This window comes from Pyricularia grisea (genome assembly GCF_004355905.1).
Source record: "Pyricularia grisea strain NI907 chromosome Unknown Pyricularia_grisea_NI907_Scaffold_2, whole genome shotgun sequence".
NCBI lineage: Eukaryota > Fungi > Ascomycota > Sordariomycetes > Magnaporthales > Pyriculariaceae > Pyricularia > Pyricularia grisea.
In genome coordinates, this window is record NW_022156717.1 from 2864388 (window position 1) to 2886185 (window position 21798).

Consider the following 21798-nt stretch of genomic DNA (forward strand, 5'->3'; position numbering starts at 1 on the left):
TTGCTTCAAGACATGCGGTAAGCTGACTGTTGCAAGGTATTGGCCCATTCAGTAACCTGGAATCCACCAACATGAAGAGCAAATGCCCTCATTTCCGAAGAAAAAAAAAAAAAAAAAAAAAAAAAACCCATACACCAAAGCTCGTTTCCCAAAGCAGACCTATAACTCCAAACAATGCACGCACCATTATGCAAATGCAAACATCAAATCTCCAAGCCCAGGCTAGTACAAAGTGATGGTTTATCCCACAAAACAAAAGAAAAGAAAGAACGACTCCATCATGGTCGATGAAACCTTCCCGCTAAAATTCATCCTCAACTTCATCCTCATCAAAGTCCGTTTCCACACTTGCCCAGCCCCAACCCCAGCGCTGACCACCGGTCCAGCCGCCACAGCGCAGCTGCTTGGCCTGTTCGCGGTCCTCGGCCCAGACGCGGGCTGTGAAGTCGTCCGACGCCGAGACCAAGCGGCCGTCGCGGGTGAAAGAGACCGAGGTCGCCTCCTTACCGTGACCGTGGATTAGCGGGGTGCCGCTGGTATAGATGGGTGTCGTCTCGCCGGCACGCGGGGCCAGGTGCTTCGTGTTGGCGGGGAAGCCCCACGATCCTTCATCGGTCCATGCCTTGTCCTGTTTGGGGTCGGTGCGATCCTTGGCCGATGACGATGACACGGTGGCTGTTTGCTGAGCGTGCAAGTAGCGCTCGTCCGTAGGGAAAAGTACAGGCGTGCCGTGCCCGCTGCCAACAGCCAGCAGCTCGGAGCGGCCATCCCGGGCGGGGCGGATGGCGCATTTGACAAAGAAGGTGGGCGAGGTAAAGAGCGCATGCCGGAAGCCGTACAGAGGGGCGAGTCCCTGGTGGACCGCCGCGTTCCTCCGGGGCAAGGGGTTGTGGCGCTGCTCCAGCTCGGGGACGTGACCCAGGGCCATGTGCGCTGTCGAATAGGCATACACCGTGTTGTCCTTGCAGAGGGCGTAGAGCCGGGCTCCGTCGGTTCCGAGCGTCATGGAGCTGATGCCCCAATTGCGCGAGGCCTTGTGACTAGGGGGAGGAGCGACACAAGATAGGGGTTTGCTTGCGTTGTTGTTGGCTTCCAGCTGGTGGCGAATGGCACGAATATCCCAGAGCTTTATGGTAGCGTTTGCCTCGCAAGATGATATCACTAGATGTTCCTTGCCTGCAGGAAGAAACTCGAGGGCTGTCACTACGGTCCTGGATGGTTGAGAGCTGGAGGAGCTCTTGGTGGTCCAGGGTACCGTGGAGCCGGAAACGAACGTGTTCCAAGGTGGAATGTTCGCAACGCGGAGGTAGTCCTCTTCGTCGACTGTACCCTGGCTCCACTCGCTGTAGCGACTGTTTTTGCACCGAAGGTCCCATATTTGGACGATGCCGTCACGGGTACTGGTTGCTACGACGTTCCCGACGCCTTGACCGGGCTGGAAACGAATCGACTTTGCGGAGCTACCGCAGTCGAGGAGTGCCAAGGGCTTTTGAGTCATCATATCCCAGATAATACCAGACCGATCGGCCGAGGCAGTGGCAGCTCGCAGATCATCGGACGACAAGGCAACATCAGTAACGGCGTTTCCGTGTGCAGTCCATCGAAGATGGCACTTTTTGAATCCATCATCGCCGGGAGTTTCAGTGTCCAGTAGACGAACCTCGCCCATGTCGTCACCAATGAATACCATATTGCTTGCTAAATGATTGCAGTAAGAGAATTAGTAACCGGCGCTAATATTAGTATCATGAAAGATGAGGGGTTCGGACACATACTATTACATGCTGCCTGTGAGAAGATGGTTCCCCGGGCCTGGCCTGGCCGGGCAACGGCGGTTGTATCGTGAACATAGTCAAAAGAGGAACAAAAGTCTGCAGTTTGATGTCTCCAGTCCAGGACAGGGTGTGCCAAGTCGAGAATATCAAATGCACCGTCTATGTCCCCTATTTCCCGTTGAAAAATTCGAGCAGCAGTGCTTCGCTGGCTCAGAAGACTTCTTTGGACAGGCTCAGGGGTGCTTGCTGTAGCCTGGGGAGTATCTAGGGATGTTTGACTTAAGCTAACGTTCAGGAAATCTGGACCAAGCTCCTTATTTTGCCGCTTGATATCACGACCAAGCTCTGTAGAATCAAAGCCCAAAACAGCTGCTATCGGACGTTTGTTGGTTGCAAGCCCTGAGTCCATGGATATATCTCTGTCGCCATCAAGGCGGGGTGGTAACTGCTCGTCGACCTCGTTAAGAGAGGCCTTCGTTATGTCGTTGAGGGCACATCTGACAGCTGGAACTTTTCGCTGACCGTGGAAGAATCTTGTGAACCTCCGAGGGGTAACCGAGGGCGGCTTTCGTTCCTTGTTATTATTGTTCGATGATCGAGTGGTGGGGGCTACACGAATTAATGTTGGTGAAGTTGAAGGACCGAAGTCGGCAGGTGAGCTTAGAGCAGGTGTGTTTGCCCAGTATGTCGGGCTGCTGCTGTTGACGATACCTTGAAGCTTCCTAGGTGTCCTTGGTGGTAGACCTTGAGGCTTCTGCACGGTTTGAGTGAATGAAACATATCCCATTTGATTACTCCTGCCCTCGCAGACAGGACTGCTTGGAGGAGGAGTAGCTTCCTGGAACATTGTACCGTGGACGTATGGAGAGAGAGAGAGAGGCTGGATAGTACACGTCTCACGAGGCCATAAAGACCAAGACGTAAATAAAAAGATGATTAAATGGAGATAAAAAGCAGCTTCGGATACAAAACCTAATTAAATCGTCCAAAATAATTGGAATCGATCAATTGGGGCTTGTAGAATAATGTGCACGATGATGGTGCTCCAAGCTTTGCAGTGGAAAGAGGAGCCCCCACGCCTTTTCAGCGTCCATCAGTCGTGACGTGCTCCGTCCACGCCACACGCAAATTCGCGGTGCAGACGCGATGTACCGCGACATAGCTTGCTTTTTGCCCCACTTCTAGGTTTAAGTGGTTCCTTGGCGTCAGCTCCAGTCTCAGCACATCCCCTGACCCCTGTAAAGTTCTTTTAGGCCCCTTGGCCTTTAGCGGGGATCCATGTTTCGAAGCAAGAAACGGCTGGCAGCAAAGCTCTTATCAGCACGTGAGGTTGTCGCAGAGACCCATTATCGAGGACCCTGGTCAAAAAAAAATCAGAAGTTGGGTTTCCTCCGCCCTGTCGCCGACAATTATTGCGCGGAGGGGCTGGACCAAGTTCTATGCACATTCGACCCGACTTTTGATCACCAACTGGATATCAGGTCACTTTTGCCAGTTCGCGACGATTCGCGAAAAACTGAGTGATCATGGCTATTCAAAAGAAACACGGAAAAGGTCGTCTTGACAAGTGGTACAAGCTCGCCAAAGAGAAGGGATACCGCGCTCGTGCCGCTTTCAAGTTGATACAGCTGAACAAAAAATATGGCTTTCTCGAGAAGAGCAAGGTCTTGCTTGACCTTTGCGCAGCCCCTGGCGTTAGTCCACCCCCGAATTATCTGTTCATGAAATATAAACGATGAGGATCACCACTAACCAACCCTTGCGGTGTATAGTCGTGGTGTCAGGTGGCTGCCGAGGTGATGCCGGTCAGCAGCTTGATCGTAGGGGTAGATCTTGCGCCCATCAAGCCGATACCCAAAGTTATAACCTTTCAGAGCGATATCACCACCGAAAAGTGTAGGGCGACGATTAGACAGCACCTCAAGACATGGAAAGCGGACACGGTTCTTCACGATGGTGCCCCCAACGTCGGTACCGCTTGGGTGCAGGATTCTTTCAACCAGGCCGAGTTGACACTGCAAGCTATGAAGTTGGCCACCGAGTTCCTGGTTGAAGGTGGAACGTTTGTCACCAAGGTCTTCCGATCCAAGGATTACAACTCAATGCTCTGGGTCTTCAACCAGCTGTTCGAGAAGGTTGAAGCAACAAAGCCACCATCCTCCCGTAATGTGTCGGCCGAGATCTTCGTCGTGTGCAGGGGCTTCAAGGCGCCCAAACGCATCGACCCGAAATTCCTTGACCCCCGCGCCGTGTTTGCCGAGCTTGCGGATCCTACACCAAACAACGAGGCCAAGGTTTACAAGCCTGAGATCAAGAAGAGGAAGCGTGATGGTTATGAAGAGGGAGATTACACGCAATATAAGGAGCTTCCAGCCTACGAGTTCATCCAGTCTACCGACCCGATTGCTATTCTGGGCAGCACCAACCGGTTGAGCCTGGAGCAATCAAAGAACGGCGACGTTGCTCTTGCTGTGCTAGACAAGCTGCCGGAGACGACCGATGAAATCCGCACATGCTGCGCAGATTTGAAAGTGCTGGGAAGGAAAGAGTTCAAGTTGCTTCTCAAATGGCGTCTTGCTGTCAGGGAAAAGCTAGGCTTCCCTACCAAGAAGTCAGTAAAGAAGGAAGAGGAGGCCGCGACTGCTGCCGCCGCCGCCGAGGAGGTTGCAAAAATCGAGTCTATGGACGAAGAGATGAGGATACAGCATGAGTTGGAGAAATTGAAAGAACGCAACAGCACCAAGAAGAAGCGGGAACGGCGCAAGGAGAACGAGCGCAAACAGAAGGATATTGTTCGTATGCAAATGCACATGGTTGCGCCTATGGACATTGGTGTCGAGCAGGCGGGTCCGGAAGGTGAGGACGCCATGTTTGCTCTGAGGGCAGTCGAAAAGGGAGACGTCATGCGACGGCTGGCCAAGGGAAAGATGGTTGTTACCAGTGAAGCAGATGCGAAGAGGGACCGCGACAGTGGTATTGGATCATCGGGAGAAACGGACGACGAGAGCGATGAAGAGCTTGACCGCCTAGAAACTGAGCTGGATGACATGTACGACCAGTTCAGGGAGCGCAAAGCTGCAGCTGACGCCAAGTATCGGGCCAAGAAGGCCCGACAGGCGCGAATCGGAGATGGCGAGGACGAGTGGGAGGGCGTGTCGGACAACGAAAAGGTGGACGAAATAAGTGACGACAGCGAGCTTGAGGAGGAAAGCAGTGGTGATTCGGATGATGAAGAGGACACAGCCCCGAGAAAATCTCTCTTGACAGACCTCGACAGCGCCCCTTCAGACAATTCCGGTCTATCAAAACGCGCTCGGGCTTTCTTTAACCAGGATATATTCAAGGAGCTTGATGGCGATATGGAAGAGCCAATGGACGAGGATATCCGGGCCGCTCTGGCTGGAGATGACGAGGATGTCGATATGGAGGACACAGCATCCAAAGCCGATTCCAAAAAGAAAAAGGAGAAGGCTGCAGATAAAAAGACGGCCAAGAAGGCTAAGAAGGCCGCCCAAAAGGCACAGCAAGCCAAGAACGACGATTCTGATAATGACAGCGATGGTGGTTTCGAGGTTGTTAAGAGCGGCAAAGACGACTGGGAAGACGAGGACAAGCGAACCAAGGATGGCAGGTTAGGTGAGTACAACGTCAAGCGGCTGTCTCTTATTTCGACATGCATACTAACATTTTCAATTAGACATCGACATCATCACGGCAGAGGCCATGACCCTAGCCCATCAGCTTGCCACCGGCCAAAAGTCTTCACATGATGTGATTGACGATGGCTTTAACAAGCACGCATTCAAGGATAGGGAGGGCCTGCCAGAATGGTTTTTGGACGACGAAACAAAACACGACAAGCCTCAAAAGCCAATCACAAAGGGTAAGTTTTCACATTCCAAGTACCTAAAAAAGAGGTATGCGACTGACATTTTCTTCCTCCTTTCCAGCTGCTGCCGCAGCAATCAAGGAGAAGATGCGGGCGTTCAACGCTCGCCCTATCAAAAAGGTACGCGAGGCCAAGGGCCGCAAGAAGATGAAGGCCGCTCAGCGCCTCGAGAAGCTGAAGAAGAAGTCGGACCTGCTCGTCAACGAGGAGGGCATGACGGAGAAGGAAAAGGCAGAGAGCATCGCCAAGCTGCTGCGCAAAGCGACCAAGAAGAAGCCCAAGCAGGCCGTCAAGGTCGTCGTGGCCAAGGGTGCGAACAGGGGTATCAAGGGCAGGCCGCAGGGCATCAAGGGAAGGTACAAGATCGTGGACCCGAGGATGAAGAAGGAAATGAGGGCGCTGAAGAGGGTGGCGCAAAAAGCCAAGAAGAGAAGGTAGACGAGGTTAAACGTTTTGACATGTCTACACAATTTAATTTATCAGCATGTCTGTCGGCCGACGAGTGTTTTTGTGATGCAGCTTCTATATGCCTCCGCTCTTTGGTGGCTTACCACTGAGCGGGTGATGTTATAAAGAATGAGGCGATTACAACAAACGGTTCAACCGCCTCATCTCGTCAGGAGCCACTAGTATTACAGCTTGGCTATATTACAGCCAAAGGGGTCTGCTCGCAACCAACGTCCCCTTGTAGCCTTGTCCTGATGGTCACTGTCGCGGGTGCTGAACAAGACGTTTCTCCTGCACCCCAAAAGCTGGCTGCACAGCTCCAGCCTTCAAGGTGCTTTTTACTGTTGATACAACATTACCTGCCTGACTCTGCAAGAGATGACGATAGACATGCCCTACAGAACCTTAAATGTCGGTAGAGGACTATTTATGATCTAGTAAAGGTTCGTTTGTGCAAAGACATGACTCTTTGAGGGAGTGAGTGGATTACTGGCTCCAAAAGGGTAGTGATCTCGCTCGCCTGCGTAGCAACGCATAAAAATTACCGATCTGTCGCTTCCCAAAAAAAAAAAAAAAAAAAAAAAAAAAAAAAAAAAAAAAAAAAAAAAAAAAAAAAAAAAAATTATTCAAATTCAACATAAACGCTGCCCCGAACACCACCAAGAACCGAAAGATCTTAAAAATAAAAAAAAAAAGATCCCAACATCAAACTGCCAGACCACAGCAACGCTTGAATTCATGGTGTTAGGGTGGATATATTGAGACTCTGTTTGTTCTATAATCATCGGCCAAAACGATCTCACCATTAACCTTTCTTACCATTGGCGTCTTCAGCGACCGGTCATGCCGTTGGCATGGGCACAGGTCCACCGGGAGAGTCCGCTTTCCTTGCCGTCAGGACTTCGACTCCAGTCTCGGTCACAAGCAGGGTGTGTTCTGTACAAGACAATCGAGTAAGTATATGCCTCCAAATTTCAAGCAAAGCAAGAAAATATAAAGGAATTGGGTGCTGGATCTCCTCATCCAAGATAGACCAGCTATGAGCCAACTCACCAAATTGCGCGGACCGCTTTCCATCGATAGTGGTACTGGTCCAGTTGTCGGGCCAGGTGACGTCCCGGTACTTTCCGAGGGCCAACATTGGCTCGATGGTAAACGTCATGCCGGGCTTGCACTCTCCCACGGCCTTGTTCTTGGCGTAGTGCGGAATGTTGGGCGGGCAGTGGAAGACCGAGTTGATGCCGTGGCCTACATATGTCCTGATGACGCTGCAGTTCTTTTCCTTTGCGTGCTTCTCGATGACGTTGCCAAACTCGCGGAAGAGGGTGCCGGGCTTGACGATCTTGATGGCCTCGTCGAGGGCCTCACGTGTGGTCTCGACCAGGCGGACGACGTCGGGGTCTGCGAGTGCCTTGTCGCCGACGTAGTACGTCTCGTTCAGATCGCCGTGGTAGCCTTCGTGGTATAATGTGACGTCCAGGTTCAGGATGTCGCCGTCCACCAAGGGACGCTTGTCCGGGATGCCGTGGCAGATGACCTCGTTTAGTGATGTGCACACTGACTTGGGGAAGTGGTTGTAGTTGAGCGGGGATGGGTAGGACTAATGGTTTGAAGGAAAAGGCCTCAAGTTAGCACACGGAGCAAGTGGTGCCTGATAATAGTGCCGATGCTTTCGCAAGGCGCGGAGAGCAGCAGAGGGTATGCTCTCGTCTGATCGCCGCCGGCTTCCCGGAGAGCAAGGAGGGGGATATATGATGTGCGCACATTCCGTTCGATACACGCCTCGTGCACAATCTTGTCAAGCTCGTCGGTCGTGATACCCGGGCGGATGGCGGCGGCGGCAATGTCGAGAACCTCGCGCGCAAGGCGGCAGACCTTGCGCATGCCCTCCTGTGCCTTGGCGTCGAGGCACTCGATCTTGTTGGAGCGGACGAGGGATCGGCCGTGTTTAGGGATACCGTCGCCGGCATAGTCGGGGTGGGGGATCGAGGCGGGAACCTTTCGGCGTTCCGAAAGCGGGTAGACCGGGCGCAGGGGGCCTGTAAAGTTGAAGGCCGGGAAGGGATTGAAGAGACCGGTTTCTGGATCTGGCTTAGAAACGACCTTTGGAGGGAAGAGGTGGCTCAAAATACTGTTTTCTTGCTTGTGGGTAGCCTTGTGTGTTCCCTGTACTTGTAAAAGCCCGACATGGCGGTTCTCTGGTCAGCCAACTCGCTCGTCCGATTGTGGCATGGATCCATACTGGAGCAACCGCCAGCAGAGATCACTTGGATATTTTTTAGGATCCTTACCCAGTTCTTCTTGAAGCAGTCTTGCGAGCAGAAGTAGCTGTCCTTGATACCCAGCTTCAGGCAAGTCGGGCATTGCAGCGAACCGGCTTCGTTCTCGCAGTCGGCCCCGAGACACTTGCGCTTAGGGGGCGGTTCGGCAGTCATGGCGGCGGCGATTTATTACAGAGGAGCGGAGTGCTGTACACTAAAGTTTGAAGAAGCAAAGAAAAGATGGAGAAAGTGAGTTTGTCAAAGGGAAACAAGAATTGTATTTTCCAGTGTACTGCAGCCAAATTTTGCAACCTCAATTTAAAGAGGTTCGGTCACCAGCGCGTGTGATGATCATAGCTCACGCCCTTTGCGTCTGATATGTCAAAATTGTTTTTCGAAAAAAAAAAAAGAGCTTGCGGGTGCGATTACACCGCACCAGACCCTGTAAACGCGCCATTCCCCCACCTTTGCCTTGCACCCACCCCACCAAACAGACTCTTCCTCCAGCAAGCGCGGTTATTCCCGGGACGATAAACCCGAACCCTCCCTCCTTCCTCTCTCTCTCTCTCTCTCTTTCTCTCACATTCATCATTAAGGGGAGGCCAACGCTTTGCCAATTAAAGCCTTTGTCCTGTCGCTCAAATCCATGGCGAGCGCCAGCTCACGACCGGGCGAGCTCATTTTGGCCCACGTCTTTTGCAAGATGCCCACGACCTTGTCCTCGTCGATCTCGGGCTTACGCTCAAAGTCGTCAAACTGGTCGTCGAGGAATACAAGGCACGCAGTGTCCTCAAGCGCCTGCGCCTCGGGGTCCGCAGCTAGATTTTCCTTGCGTATCAGCGCCGCGATGCGGTCAACTTCTTCAGATGGCAGCGGCGGTTGGATCGAGGCGGATGTCGACAGCAGTTCTGCCACCTGAGTTGCGGCCTGTGCCTTGAGCTTGGCCCTCCAGGTGAGATAGCCTGGACGCGTCATGGGATAGCTGCTGCGAGGTATCTCCCATCTAATACCTCACTCACTCGTACGTGGTAAAGTGAGTCTCAAAGGCTGTCTATTTGTAGGTAGGTAAAGACTGGTAAAGGAGATGGAATTGGTAATTTCTGGCAAGCCATGAAACAGGTTGAGCGCACCTTCGAAAATGTTGCGCTCGACAGGCAAGCTGCAGTACTGGCGATGCGTCGGGGCATCTCTTGGCCAACCATCGGGTCATCTTTTGGGCATAGTCCAGCTCAAAGGGAACATCAGTGTCATCAGCTGCAGCACTCCTTGGTGTGGCCTTTCTCGGATCCTGCGCGTGCGCTTCATCAATGAGCTGGAGCGCCGTCACATAGTTGTTTGGCAACGCCGGTAATGATTCAGATGCCATGTTTGCTGTTTGCCACCTAGCAGATTTTTGGTGTTTTGTTCCCTTTATCAAGAAGTCCTTGCGAAGATGTGATAGTTTTGTGTTTACTAACGACCTCCATCCAATCTTAGTTTGCGCCAATACTCCCCCCATAGTTTCTCGAAATAGATGAGTCAGCCATTAAATAAGTGGTGTGATTGGACAACATCCTTACAAGTAAGTACACTCGGTGCCTAGGCAAGGCACCTATCCTTTCCATATATACAGAACTGTTGTTACCCTGGAAGTTGCTCACTTACCGTCATCAATAGCATAACGCCGTCTATCGAAGTATACTGCTACGGTGTAGCTAGCTTATAGCTAGCTGCCCTGGAGTAGTTCGAGTTGTGGCTGCTGTATCTCAGGGGGAGGGTCATATAAGCCGACCATAACACACACATACATGTTTGTGGCTAAACCTGAGCATACATTAAAGAGAATAACATCTGATTACTCTTACATCTGGTTACTCTCTCTGGATAACCAAAGCTCAATCAGCTTTTTATGGCGAGCAGGCATCCGATATCAATGGACAAGCTCAAAAGGGGGAGCGAAACCACACCCCCTGGCCCGTGGCCCCTCGCCCATACTTGTGGCCAGCAAACGCCAGCCGCCAGACGCCGGCCATCCCCTCTCACTCTGGCCTCACCTCTGACCTCACCCAAATAAACACCCGTGCCCTTATAAGTGCCAGAAAACGGCGTTCTTCCAACGCACCACTGGGGTGTTGGGATTCGTTCCCTGCCCCAGTGGTGCAGTTGGAAGATCTTGGGGCTGGCCCCTGAGATCTTCCAGCAAGCGTGGCTGCAGGTTCAATCCTCACCGCGATCGAAGTAAAATCCCTTTGGGGGTTTTCGTAACCAGGCACCCTCCGGGCTGTCTGGTGAGCTTTTTGTAGATTTTTTGTTTCTTTCTTCCCTTGCTTGATCTTCGTGGTTGTAGATAAACACACATATGTATGTCATCATTATTACAATTCTTTTTAGCATATGGTTCATCTCAAGATGATTGATTATCCACGTGTTTAATCGTGCCTTTCGCCATTTTTGGGACTTATTTTATCAACCTTCGAGCTGCTACATTGACACTCGACGAGGGCCAAAGGACTGTATAGATTGTATGCAGGGTCCCCTCTATCAATCGTCATATTGATTCAGCATTCTTTTGCTTTGAATAATCTCCTGACCTGAACCTCGTAACCCCCGCTTGTTAATTTTTTGCCATCTTTCTCTAACCGCGTATGATCCTTCTTCTCTCTTTTTTTTTTCTTCTGTAACCTACCTTCTAATCCCACGCCATCCTGTATCCCGTAGACAGAGGATTTTTTCACACTATTTCATCGCGAAAATGGCTCCGGACAAGGACTCGAAAGTCTACAAGCTTCATGTCACCAACGCTTTCTCTGGTCAGCTACTTCTTGTTTCCAAAAGGAGCAAGCCAGAATCATTTTCTAAAGAAGAACAACCCGCCGCCGACAGCCTCAGCATCCTTGTCAACGACTCTGGTAGCGAGATGCAGTCAACAGACAATGCTGACCTTTCGAGCTCTGAGGGCATCAGTGAAGATGAGGGAGCCAAATGCCTCAAAAACAATTGCATCAAGAACATCAAGCAGGACACAACAAGCGTCAAAAAGCCAGTCAAAAAACCGGTCAGCATTCTGAAGCCGTCACCGTATGATACTGATGCCAGTGACTCCGACGCGGCCGTCAAGTGTTCCAAGGCAAATACTACCTTACCCAAGAAATGTAAGAAGAAGCAGAAGACGAAGGCAGCTACGGATACCGAGTCCAGCGTCGCCGAATCAACCGACTCGGTTGACGCACTATCTGGAGAGTCTACATCTGCTTCTGAGGGTGAAAGCGTCGATGCCGCCGCTTCGGTCGCGGAGTCTGGTAAAGAAGATAGCGACGCCGAGGGGGTTGCAGCTTCAACCGAGCAGAGCGAGGGTACTCAAACTGCAGAGGATGCATCTATCAATGAGCAGAGCGAAGGAACACAGACCGCCGACGCGCCCTCGGTCAACGAGCAGAGTGATGGGACACAGACAGCCGAGGACCCTTCGATAAATGACAAGAGTGAAGGCACTCAGACTGGTGATGATGAAAAGCAAGCCGAGCAGGCCAGACCTACCTCCAAGCCATCAGCGGCCGGTGATGGATGGACTCTCTCAAAGGATGCCCTCCTTCGCTCAATGAAGGACGGGGGCGAGACATGGGCGACGATCGCGTCCGCTATTGCCATGCACAAGAACTCATGCAAGGCGCGCTGGAAAGAGCTCAGTGCAAATGGAGACGGAGGTGGTGACAAGAAGGAGGAAAAGGCCAAAGAGAAGGCCGATGAACAAGGCAAGGACAAGAATGATACCAACAAGGATGACGAAAAAGCTACAGAGGCCGAGGTTGCGCCTACGGCTGCCGTCGAGGGCACCACACTTGCCGACAACAACGTCGCCCCCGGCGACACGACGGCAAATGAAGCCGATAACGAGGTCTCCGCGGCCGACAACAACAAGAATCAGAAGCAGAAAAAGGAGGCCAAGCTGCCTGAAAAAGTCAAGAAGATGATGAAGGAGAAAAACATGGCAAAAGCCACCGCCGGCAGCGATGGCGGCGCCTCCTCAGCCCCGTCTGGCGGAGCTGGTCGCACGAGGGTGGCGACCTGGCTCGGCATCCACGGCCCCTATTATGCATCCGTCCAAGTGCCAGATCCCGCGCCCGGCAACGGCTGGACGGCGGAGGACTGTGCCGTTCTGAGCACCCTGGAGCGCAAGCGCCGAGTCGAGCGCTGGCTGGATCTACAGGCCAACTTTTACAATGCTACAGGACGTATGGTGTCGATCGAGGTGTTGAAGGACAAGGTTGGAGATGAGGCATGATCTGTCGGCTTTGTGTCCACTAGAACCCGGTTGCGACGTCAAAGAGGCTTTGCGTTGATTTGGACGTTTGGGTTTCGGTTGTACTTGACCATTGCATACTGGTATTGATCAGCACCGAGATGGGAAAGGAATATTGGCCCGGCGGGATCCTGCTCAGGGGTAATATTTGCGCAGTGGCCTCGATGAGCAAGCTGCTCAGCCATGAACCTTGAATGGATGCATTGGTCTTTGGCTTGGGTCATATCATAGTTTAACGTGTAGATCCGTAGAAATGTGGGTTATATACCACATCTACGTTTGACCCTGGCAGAGCGTAGACATTCGTCGCCACTGGATTGTTCTCTCTATTACTCTGATGCTCTCTTGCACAATGCTTACCCCGGGTCAGCCTGTGGTGTTGACAAGAGTACAAAGTTAGTATTGGTATTGTTGAGTGGACAGCAATGAATCATCTGTGGTGAGAACGAACGAACCCTTGGTCGCAAGAATATCCCTATTCTGTTTTCTCTTGTGCGTCTTGCTTTACGCTATTGGCTTCATCTCGCATGTGGACTGCTCTGACAAATGATGAGATTGGATAAAGCGGTCCACTGAAGTCCATGTCGTACCTGCAGTATGCATTTCAGCAAGCAATTCCGGGGGTCTTTGTCACTGACAATCGTTTGAACACCGTTGCTCACCAGTAGTTTAGGGCCACACATATACCCTGTTCCCCACATGACTGAGAAACTTTATGATACCTAAAGTTGATCCGTCAGTACGCATTGAACATAAACAACGGGTTTGTTTTGTTTTGTCAAGCAACTTACCACATGGCCGGGAGGTACAGCATATCACCTGGCTCAAGGGTGACTTTCATGGGACACGCAAGTTTTGAGTAAGGCGTTGCTTGCTCATCTGGTCTGTCGACATCCCAAATTGCAAAGGGAACCGCGTCATTTTCACCTTGATCAAGTTGCAGTTCAAGGCTGCCGGCGGTTGCAGTAGTTTCCGTGGCACCACCGCCACAGCCAGCAGGGTCTTTGCAAGATTTCCTTGCATAAGTCGCCGGTCTCAGGAGTTGCTCATTGACGCAGGGGTGACATAACGGCGGCAAGAGGACAAAGTGTTTCCGGCCGAGGATCTGAACGTAAATGTTCTCATAGTTCTGGACACAAAAGCGCTATGATTTAGTCTTTCTTTGTTTCCCCCTTGGTCCTTTGTCTCAGGAACAAGAATAAAAAAAAAATACCATCCCTAGTATATACAGTGTCCTATGATAGCGAGTAACTTACATCCTTGTGCATGGCAGTTACGGACCGTGAGTTACCAATCCATAGGTTGATAGCCTCGGGCTCACGGTCAAGCGCAATGCGCGCAAAAGGAATATCACGTTGTACATGGCTGAACAGGGTGGCGTATTCGTGCCGAAGGTTGTCATTTTCTATTGTTCAACCAATTGAGTTTAAAGCCTCCAAGTGATCAGACAGACGTGCAGTAGTAAAATGACGAGACAAGGCTCTGCAGGGCAGTGGGCAGGGTAGGCATAGGCTCACGGGTCTGGGCATATCGTATCTCGTCCTCGTTGTCATGATTTGCTAGATTTCTTTCTTGGCGTACGACAAAGTCTATGAAATCGCTAAAAGCCTGGTCCTCTTCCAACGGCTTGGCAAACACTAAACTGCCGTCGCATAGTTTTGTCGGGGAATCCGCATTCCTGAGGGTTTCAAACGCACATCAGCCTTGTACTTTAAGGATCCCTCCTTAGCGCACATACGTAGTACGTTTTTTTTTTTTTTTTCCTTGTGAAAAAAAAAAAAAAATCATAAAAAATAAAAATAAAGCTCTGCAAACAAAAACATACCCTTTAGGTGTCACAGCAACATTAACCTCCTGTCCGGCCAGAGTTTCTTTGAGAAATGAAACGTTCCAGTATTTGCTTGCCTGCCAGTCACTGGCGGCTTTCCTCACGACAAACGGGGTGTTCCTAGCCACATATCTCATGAACTCTAGCGGGCTCGGTTCCTCTTGAAGCTCCTCGGTAAGTGAGCTGTTCAACTCATTGTACGTGATGATTAGCTCCGAGATGGGATCCCAGCTGGAAAATTCTGGCGCACAATCTTCCATCGCGACAGAACCGAGTTTTCTTTTTTCCGCCCTTTAAAGAAACCTAACAGATCTGCCGAGTACCTGATTCAAGTCCAAAAGTTTCAACAAGCGAAGATAGTAAGTAAGTTCTTAGATAATATCCTTTTTTTTTTTTTACTGCCGGCACTCGGACTTGCAACTGTACCGGATTCTGTAATTGACTTTGAATCAATTCTTAATTTGGCGTCGTGATTCTGAATTTCAATCTGTCAAATGGAGATCGCCCCACGTTGGACTTTGGTGGGCTGAAGGACTGGCCCATTAATAAAACTTTAAGTCATTGGCGGCTGCTGCTGTAAATACGTCGGTCGTATTACTCGGTACTTGTTCGTTGCTGTACGACTTAATTACGGTATGATGCCCATTTCACCAACCGCCACCATACATGCCCCTACCGAGCCTGGTCTACCATACCTCTCTTACTTGACGATCAAAAATAAATAAAAAATGGAGCTCAGTTGTGATCTCATCACCAAAGTATCTTGCGTCTAGTAGCAAAAGGTTGCTTCAAATTTACAAAGGCCAAAGTTGAGCCAACAGTCAGGTTCCAATTTACTGGATTAAATACCTACCAAATGTGTCCCATTTTGCCCTGTATCGTCGTACTTTACTTCGCGCTTCCTCGGACGAATATAGGCCAATATGCCACGTGCAAGTACAGCACAGACCTGGGCTTGCGGGGACGCCAACGACATGGGACCGGATACATCCCCGTGATCAGCACAAGCTACTTCGTTCGAGGCCAATTAGCGACCTAGGAGATGCTCCAAATCCAAGTACCGTCTCTAGGTACCGACCTGCGAAGTAGCTAAGGTACTTACTTCGTTCGTACTTTATGTACGGATGGACCGCAGCAATGGCGCTAGTCCAAAAAGGTGAGACTTATCACGATCATCTTCAGACCTCCCAACACCCTGTCCTCCGTGTTCAACAAGGACTACTGTAATGAAGAATTTGGACAAGACATGGCGTGACTCAGTATGGTGTCGCCAAACAATGCTCCTGCGACCATTTCTGCCAATTAGGAGTCTTTCTAGCCAGACGCCAGGGAATCCGAGCCTCTTGGCGGATGCCCACATACGCAAACTCACATGATTATCACCTGTGTCAAGTGTGTCAAGGCGGCTGTTTTGCTCCGCAGTCTATTTTTTGTACGAGCACCGTATGTATCTTGCTTTTTTTTGGCCATACCACTGAGAAACCCCACACATTGACAAAAAAAAAAGTTGCATCAATCTCATCAATGCAGGTTTTTCTTCTTTCTCTTCTGCCGACCAGAACTAGGTAGGTCCCTTGATACCTTAACAACTTAGTTAATTACCTCCTCTATCCTTACTACTCCGTATAATCGTTTGAATCCAGGCAGATAAGGAAGCAACAATCGCATATTAGAGCTAGACCTACTATAGTAAACTTTCAGTCCCATGGAGATCATCAGGCCCAGGCCCACTCTTGCTATACCCAGTGACGTTAGGCTTTGACACGCAAACCCCCTCACCCCTGCCAAGCTAACCGTGCCTGAGGTGAAATGCCCCAAGCTCCCTTGGGCTGCGTCAGTCGTTGTTGGACCGCCCTGCCTTGCCGTCCGTCTCCCTTTCCCATCCCAAGAAAAACGGATTTTTGAATTTGCCCATTTCCGTCCCTCCATTTGTGACACGGAGCTGTCAAAGTCGACCCCATTCCACTCCCCCCCCCCNNNNCCCCCGCCCACACACCAACCCGCCCACACTTTTTTCCCTCCCGTCGACCGATGGATGCGATGGCGTTTCAACGAGCTTTTCATAGGTGAAGGAAGAAAAAACACTAAAGAGGAAACAAACCATCCAGACATGCGGAACCAAGACCGCGGCCTTCGTCGCAACAATTAGTCCCGTTGGAAAAGTTCCATCTTTTTCGAACGTCTAAACGGCCTTAGTCACCATCAATCACACCACTCCTCGATAGATCCCCCGCGTCTTTGCCCCGATCGTCTCTCAGTCGCGCGGTCCGCCACGATACTTGCCACAAAGCGCCGCTACGCCCAGCCGCACTGATGTCCCGAATGAACCGTTACAATTAGCTTGACGTTCCTGCCACCATCTTGGCAGACACATTTCTAGCTGGTGGGCGCCGGCCTAGACCCGCCTGGCTACCCAGCATCCTAGCCTAGGGTGCTAACCCGGCAGCTGTAGCTCTTTGATCGACACCACTTTCTTCGTTCCCTTGGCGCAGCCTTTCGAGTCTCGTTCATTTTCTTCAATTTATTTCGTTATTTTTTATATGTTTTTTTTTATTCGTCCTCTTGCCCAGTAAATTCATCACGCCACTTAGTCGGCGGACCAGAAATTCCAGGTTGCTCAAAAACAGCTCTTCTTAGCAAAGTTCCCGACCATGAGCTCCGCATCCTTTGACTTCTATTCCCAACCGAAAAACAACCCGCTCCATACCAATAGTATGAAGCGTAGTCTGTATCAATGATCTGGTACCTTTTATATCCGCTCCGGGGGTATGTCAGAATTTCTCCCTGCCGGAAGCAGCTTCTTACACTGAGCCAGCAGCATATATGCCATAATCACCAAACAATTGCTAACGTCGAACAGCACCACCGAAGCTCCTGTACTCGCGCCGTCTCATCCTTTCAGAAGGAGCCTCACTCGTTATGGACGTTACGTTGCGCGACATGTCGATACGGTACTTTTGCTTGCCGTTGCCGTTGCGGCCGTCTTGACATACCCATTCCCATTTCTGTATACAACAGACTTCTCAAATGGTGCATCCAACCTCCCCCACCATGTCTGGACCGATGCGCAAGCCGTCAAGGCGCAAGCCGGATTTGAGCCGGATGTTATCATGCGCACTGTCTGGGTGCATGGCAGCTATATGAAGGCTTTGGACCGCGAGGTGATACTGGGCGCACTCGAGCTGCAGAACGAACTGCTAGGCCCGACCAAGGACTTCAACCCCAGACGACCCCTCGCCATGGCTACCGTCACGGGGCTCCCCAACGGAGATTTGACTCCTGAGGAGCGCGATACCTTCCACGTCATCAACGGACGGAACAACATGTCGTGGTTCTACCACTCACCCCTCCAGTACTGGTCAGGAGATGCGCAGAAGATTATAGACGATCAAGACATCATCGGGACCGTAAACGCCAAGAAGACTTTGTCGACATCGGTAAACGTGACCTTGCGACATTCGATTGTATTCAGTGGCAAGCGGTTCGAGGATCGTCGCCTCGTTGCCGCCGATGCGCTGGTCATCACGCTTGTTCACCTACGAGACTCTCCAGTGGGTCGCCAATGGGCAAGAAAAGCAGAGGCGCTGGCACTGCGCATGAAACACAAATGGACGGCCTATCCTGCCGATGGGCGCAGCATGCCTAGCCAGTTGTACGAGTTTCAATTTCGCCCAATATCCTTCTGGGATCTGGTATGGCTCAGCTCAGCCTACTTTCTCACCTTTATCTATTTCCTGCACAGCCTTTCGAAGCTGCGCGCAGTCAAGTCAAAGACTGGCTTGATACTCACCGTTATCGTGCAGATTTTCGCCTCAGTAATATCGAGTTTCACTGTTTGCGCAGTGTTTAAAATCGACTTGTCCAGGATCCCTCAGGCAGCCTATCCTATCGTCGTCTGGTCGATGAGCTTGGAGAATATGTTCAGACTCATCAACGCTGTCATTGTAACCCCATCAGAGGCCAGCACTGGCAACAGGATTGGCCAGGCTTTTGGTGAGACGGCGCATGTTGCATTGGCTAGTGTCCTGCAATATTTGCTCATCATACTAGGCTTGTCTCGTGTTGTCTTCCCTGGAGTGTCGGCCTTTTGCGCTTTTGCGGCAATCGCAATTCTTTTTGACTTCTTCTATCTTTCGACGTTCTTCTTATCGGTTTTGAGCGTCGAAGTCAGGCGCACCGAGCTCAGCGACGCACTCGAGAAGTCATCTAAAAAACACACCAGAGCCGTTTCCGAGGAACGCCCCCAGAAGTCTTGGATGGAGCCACTTTTTCAGGGGAAAATCGCACTGTCTACACGTATCGCCGGGATTATCGTTATGCTCGCCTTTGTTCTCGTTGCACAGTGGCACTTCTTTCAAAGCGAAACGGTCCTGCGAACCTTGGGAAAAATGTTTAGGAGGAGCAAAGCTACTGACCCATCCAAGCCATCCTTGCTGGTCGATGTTCATCAGGCAAGAAGCCCTACCTCATGGCTACGTCTCCAGGACCATGATACAGCAAGGGAAGTGATACACGTGGTGAAGCCCAAAGCCCACAGTTATGTCGCACGTGTTTATGACCCGCTCGTTTTCGTCATGAAGGGATCCGATAGAAACCCCCCGAGGGGCGAACGCCTCTTACTTCCAGCAGTATACGATTTTGTACATCACCAAACCTTGCCGCTCATACTCGCGATAGTCGTTCTCTTAGCTCTTGTTCGACTATTGCTCAACTACCTACTCTGGGATGAGATCGCAGGAGCGAGGGGTGGGCATGAAGCGGACGATGATCCACTAATTTCGGTCAAGACTGTGAATTGCGGTCACACTTTGGATGTGGCCATGATGGCAGCCACTCCGGATGGACGCGTGGTTTCGGCTGGTCTCGACCGGATGATCTGGGTCTGGGATGTTAGGTTCTTGGGTACAAGCTACGTTGTGACGAGTCCAGATGTCCCCGAAAGAGACCCATTTCCAGTGCTCGGCATGGCGATCGACGATGAATCGCACTGGCTTGCACTGCTATCTTTGTCAAAAATTCGGCTGTGGGATCTGGGCAGACGGACATGGGGTCCATCCGTGAAGGTTGAACTTTACGGCCAGAAAGCCGAGGCTTTCTATTTTAGTAACAGACGGAAAGGCGCCGATCTTTCGATTGTGTTGATGAGACGAAATGGCACTATGGTAGAGGTGTGGCCCGATTCAGGCGAGTCGAGGGAGTATGTTGTTTGCAAGAGTCCCCTGAGCTGCGCGGTGCCTCTTGCAGACAATCGTAAGTGGATTCTATCCTAACATGCGATGGCAAGCGAACAATGTTGGACGCAGCTAATTATCTCTGCAGTTACTTCGAGTCAAGCTACATCATTCCTGACACTTTCTCGACGATCATGTATACACAAGGGGACGACGATTGGCGATCAGTGGGAGATAGAGGAGGTCAAGCTTCCGTCGGGCGAGAAGGACATCCATGCAGTTCTCCCTATGCCGTCATACTCGGCATATCTGGCTGTCCGGACATCATCTGTGGAGCTCGTCGATTTCGCCACATCTTCTGTCATACACACGTTTTTAACCGACCAAATCCAGCCCAGGACGCTGAACTTTTTCCACTCATACCCCCGAAAGACAGAGTCCGGTGCCAAAGGGCTCAGCTCATTTACACTGGTCTACATAAAGGCGGAATCGGGCGATTGTATCCTGCAGACATACCTTCCAGCTGCAGAAGAGGGCGGTACCATCGGCATTCGGAATTCTCCTTCTGGTGCCTGCGGAGGATGCTCATGGAAAGAGACCCGAGAGGTTAGACGGACTGTGGAAAACCCGGGGGTTTGGGCGGCCTTGCCAAGCGGCTGTGTAGTGGGCATACGCCAAAAGCGCCCCAGGAAGTCGACACCGCCGCCTGAGCCTCCTGTACAAACAAACGGAAAAGTGCGACGGCGGAGGGCCACGCCACCACTGCAGTACCTCTCAGGCAGCAGGGCTGAGGATAACCACGAGGTCTGGACAGTTACGCAGCTTGAGAAGAAGGGCGACTATAACACGAGGCCACTGATGCTGGAGGATGAGGGAGATCTATTAGATCAGCACCTCATGATATCGGAGCTCGGCCCTATGGTCAAGGTCGGTATGGGGAGCATCGCCGTTGCGTTCGGCAACATCATCAAAATCATCACCATCGGTCACGAGCGCTTTGGAAGAGGATTTTATGACAGCGATGGCCTGGTTGGTAGCCGCAGGCGAAAACTAGGGGCCAGTTCTGCGAGGCATCACCGAGGTACAATTACGCCGGGTTGACATGGGTCTACACCATCATGTTATCCTGGGGCGGCGTTTCGGTTTGCTATTTTTTTGACATTTGAATTTTCTTTTGCACTTTTCTTTCTTTCTTGTCTTCTGCGACTATACTATACCCCCTCTGTTTGTAGTTCGCACTTTTATGGATTGAACGTGGTTGTCGGACAATTTTCTTTTTGTGTTTATAGCAGTACATATCCCTCACGGGGTCGCTACAAGGGATGGATGCGGATGATCAATGTGTAGGAGTAATACGAAGCAGAAAAGCAGGCGTGGGAAGTAGCATACCTGAACCTCGATTCCTTTCCATTTTTATTTTATTTTATTTTACCAAAAATCGTGTTGTGTTAGTCAAATCAACAAACCCTTGAAACGGCGACTACTGCTTTGCTGACTTGTTGCATATCTGATTCCGTTCCTGATATGGTAGCAAGTAGCATGGTTCTGTTGCACTGCAGGGTCTCCGGTTTTTATTTCATGCGCAGTCCGTTTTGTTGCTCATTTCTTATTACATTATCGCGACCTCTGGTGTCGTAGCCTTTTCTTGCTGATCGGGTTGGGAGAAGCAAACACGCGACTGTCCTTGTAATAACCAAAGCATTGAAATGCGTTGGCACATTTTCTTTTTTCTTCTGCCAATTAAGCCAGGCATTTTTAACTTACACCTCGGAAAAAAGAGAAGTAAGGCCCGGAAAAAGAGGCGTGAGGTTGGGCCAAGTTGAGCCACGCAGAAGAGCCCACAATTTAGACCCAATCAGAAAAATGCGGTGGCTGGGAGAGGGAGAATGGTGTTGTCGGCGGCTGTTTACCTTTGGTACCTTGCGACAGCAAACCTAGAATGGCACAAAGAAAAGAAGAAGGAAAAAAAAGTCAATTGCGGTCGTACGACGTATTACTCAATGTCAAGAACACAATCCTGATTCCACCCACACTGGTGGTGGCCCAAAATGAGGTAGAGAGAGAAAAAAAAACTAAGACTAGAAACATGTTGACCGGGTTGACGGGACTTTTATCATGATTACTATTGAGACTCGGTATTTGTTCTCT

The 21798-nt window shown here is 50.9% G+C and overlaps 7 protein-coding genes across 7 annotated transcripts; 3 read left to right on the forward strand and 4 right to left on the reverse strand.

Moving 5' to 3' along the window:
• Nucleotides 1-301: 301 nt before the first annotated feature.
• Nucleotides 302-2622, reverse strand: PgNI_03431 (uncharacterized protein; the record flags this gene model as incomplete). The annotated part of the gene is made up of 2 exons (XM_031123486.1): nucleotides 302-1698; nucleotides 1776-2622. The coding sequence occupies 2 exons, from the start codon at nucleotides 2620-2622 to the stop codon at nucleotides 302-304; spliced, it is 2244 nt and encodes a 747-aa protein (XP_030983944.1).
• A 561-nt stretch (nucleotides 2623-3183) lies between these two features.
• Nucleotides 3184-6149, forward strand: PgNI_03432 (uncharacterized protein). The gene is made up of 4 exons (XM_031123487.1): nucleotides 3184-3469; nucleotides 3548-5411; nucleotides 5473-5658; nucleotides 5726-6149. Exons 1-4 carry the CDS (start codon nucleotides 3302-3304, stop codon nucleotides 6100-6102), a joined length of 2595 nt encoding a protein of 864 aa, XP_030983943.1. The 5' UTR covers nucleotides 3184-3301; the 3' UTR covers nucleotides 6103-6149.
• Nucleotides 6150-6952: 803 nt separating this feature from the next.
• On the reverse strand, nucleotides 6953-8546 carry PgNI_03433 (uncharacterized protein; the record flags this gene model as incomplete). The annotated part of the gene is made up of 4 exons (XM_031123488.1): nucleotides 6953-7047; nucleotides 7165-7711; nucleotides 7876-8277; nucleotides 8403-8546. 4 exons carry the CDS (start codon nucleotides 8544-8546, stop codon nucleotides 6953-6955), a joined length of 1188 nt encoding a protein of 395 aa, XP_030983942.1.
• Nucleotides 8547-8963: 417 nt separating this feature from the next.
• On the reverse strand, nucleotides 8964-9738 carry PgNI_03434 (uncharacterized protein; the record flags this gene model as incomplete). Its single annotated transcript, XM_031123489.1, has 2 exons — nucleotides 8964-9375; nucleotides 9503-9738. 2 exons carry the CDS (start codon nucleotides 9736-9738, stop codon nucleotides 8964-8966), a joined length of 648 nt encoding a protein of 215 aa, XP_030983949.1.
• Nucleotides 9739-11103: 1365 nt separating this feature from the next.
• On the forward strand, nucleotides 11104-12633 carry PgNI_03435 (uncharacterized protein; the record flags this gene model as incomplete). Its single annotated transcript, XM_031123490.1, has 1 exon — nucleotides 11104-12633. The coding sequence occupies one exon, from the start codon at nucleotides 11104-11106 to the stop codon at nucleotides 12631-12633; it is 1530 nt and encodes a 509-aa protein (XP_030983948.1).
• Nucleotides 12634-13438: 805 nt separating this feature from the next.
• Nucleotides 13439-14968, reverse strand: PgNI_03436 (uncharacterized protein; the record flags this gene model as incomplete). The annotated part of the gene is made up of 4 exons (XM_031123491.1): nucleotides 14477-14968; nucleotides 14169-14329; nucleotides 13908-14056; nucleotides 13439-13780 (listed from the first exon to the last, which is right to left on the reverse strand). The coding sequence occupies exons 1-4, from the start codon at nucleotides 14737-14739 to the stop codon at nucleotides 13439-13441; spliced, it is 915 nt and encodes a 304-aa protein (XP_030983947.1). The 5' UTR covers nucleotides 14740-14968.
• A 1539-nt stretch (nucleotides 14969-16507) lies between these two features.
• On the forward strand, nucleotides 16508-21116 carry PgNI_03437 (uncharacterized protein). Its single transcript, XM_031123492.1, has 3 exons — nucleotides 16508-17245; nucleotides 17340-19729; nucleotides 19799-21116. The coding sequence occupies exons 1-3, from the start codon at nucleotides 17214-17216 to the stop codon at nucleotides 20749-20751; spliced, it is 3375 nt and encodes a 1124-aa protein (XP_030983946.1). The 5' UTR covers nucleotides 16508-17213; the 3' UTR covers nucleotides 20752-21116.
• Nucleotides 21117-21798: the final 682 nt, after the last annotated feature.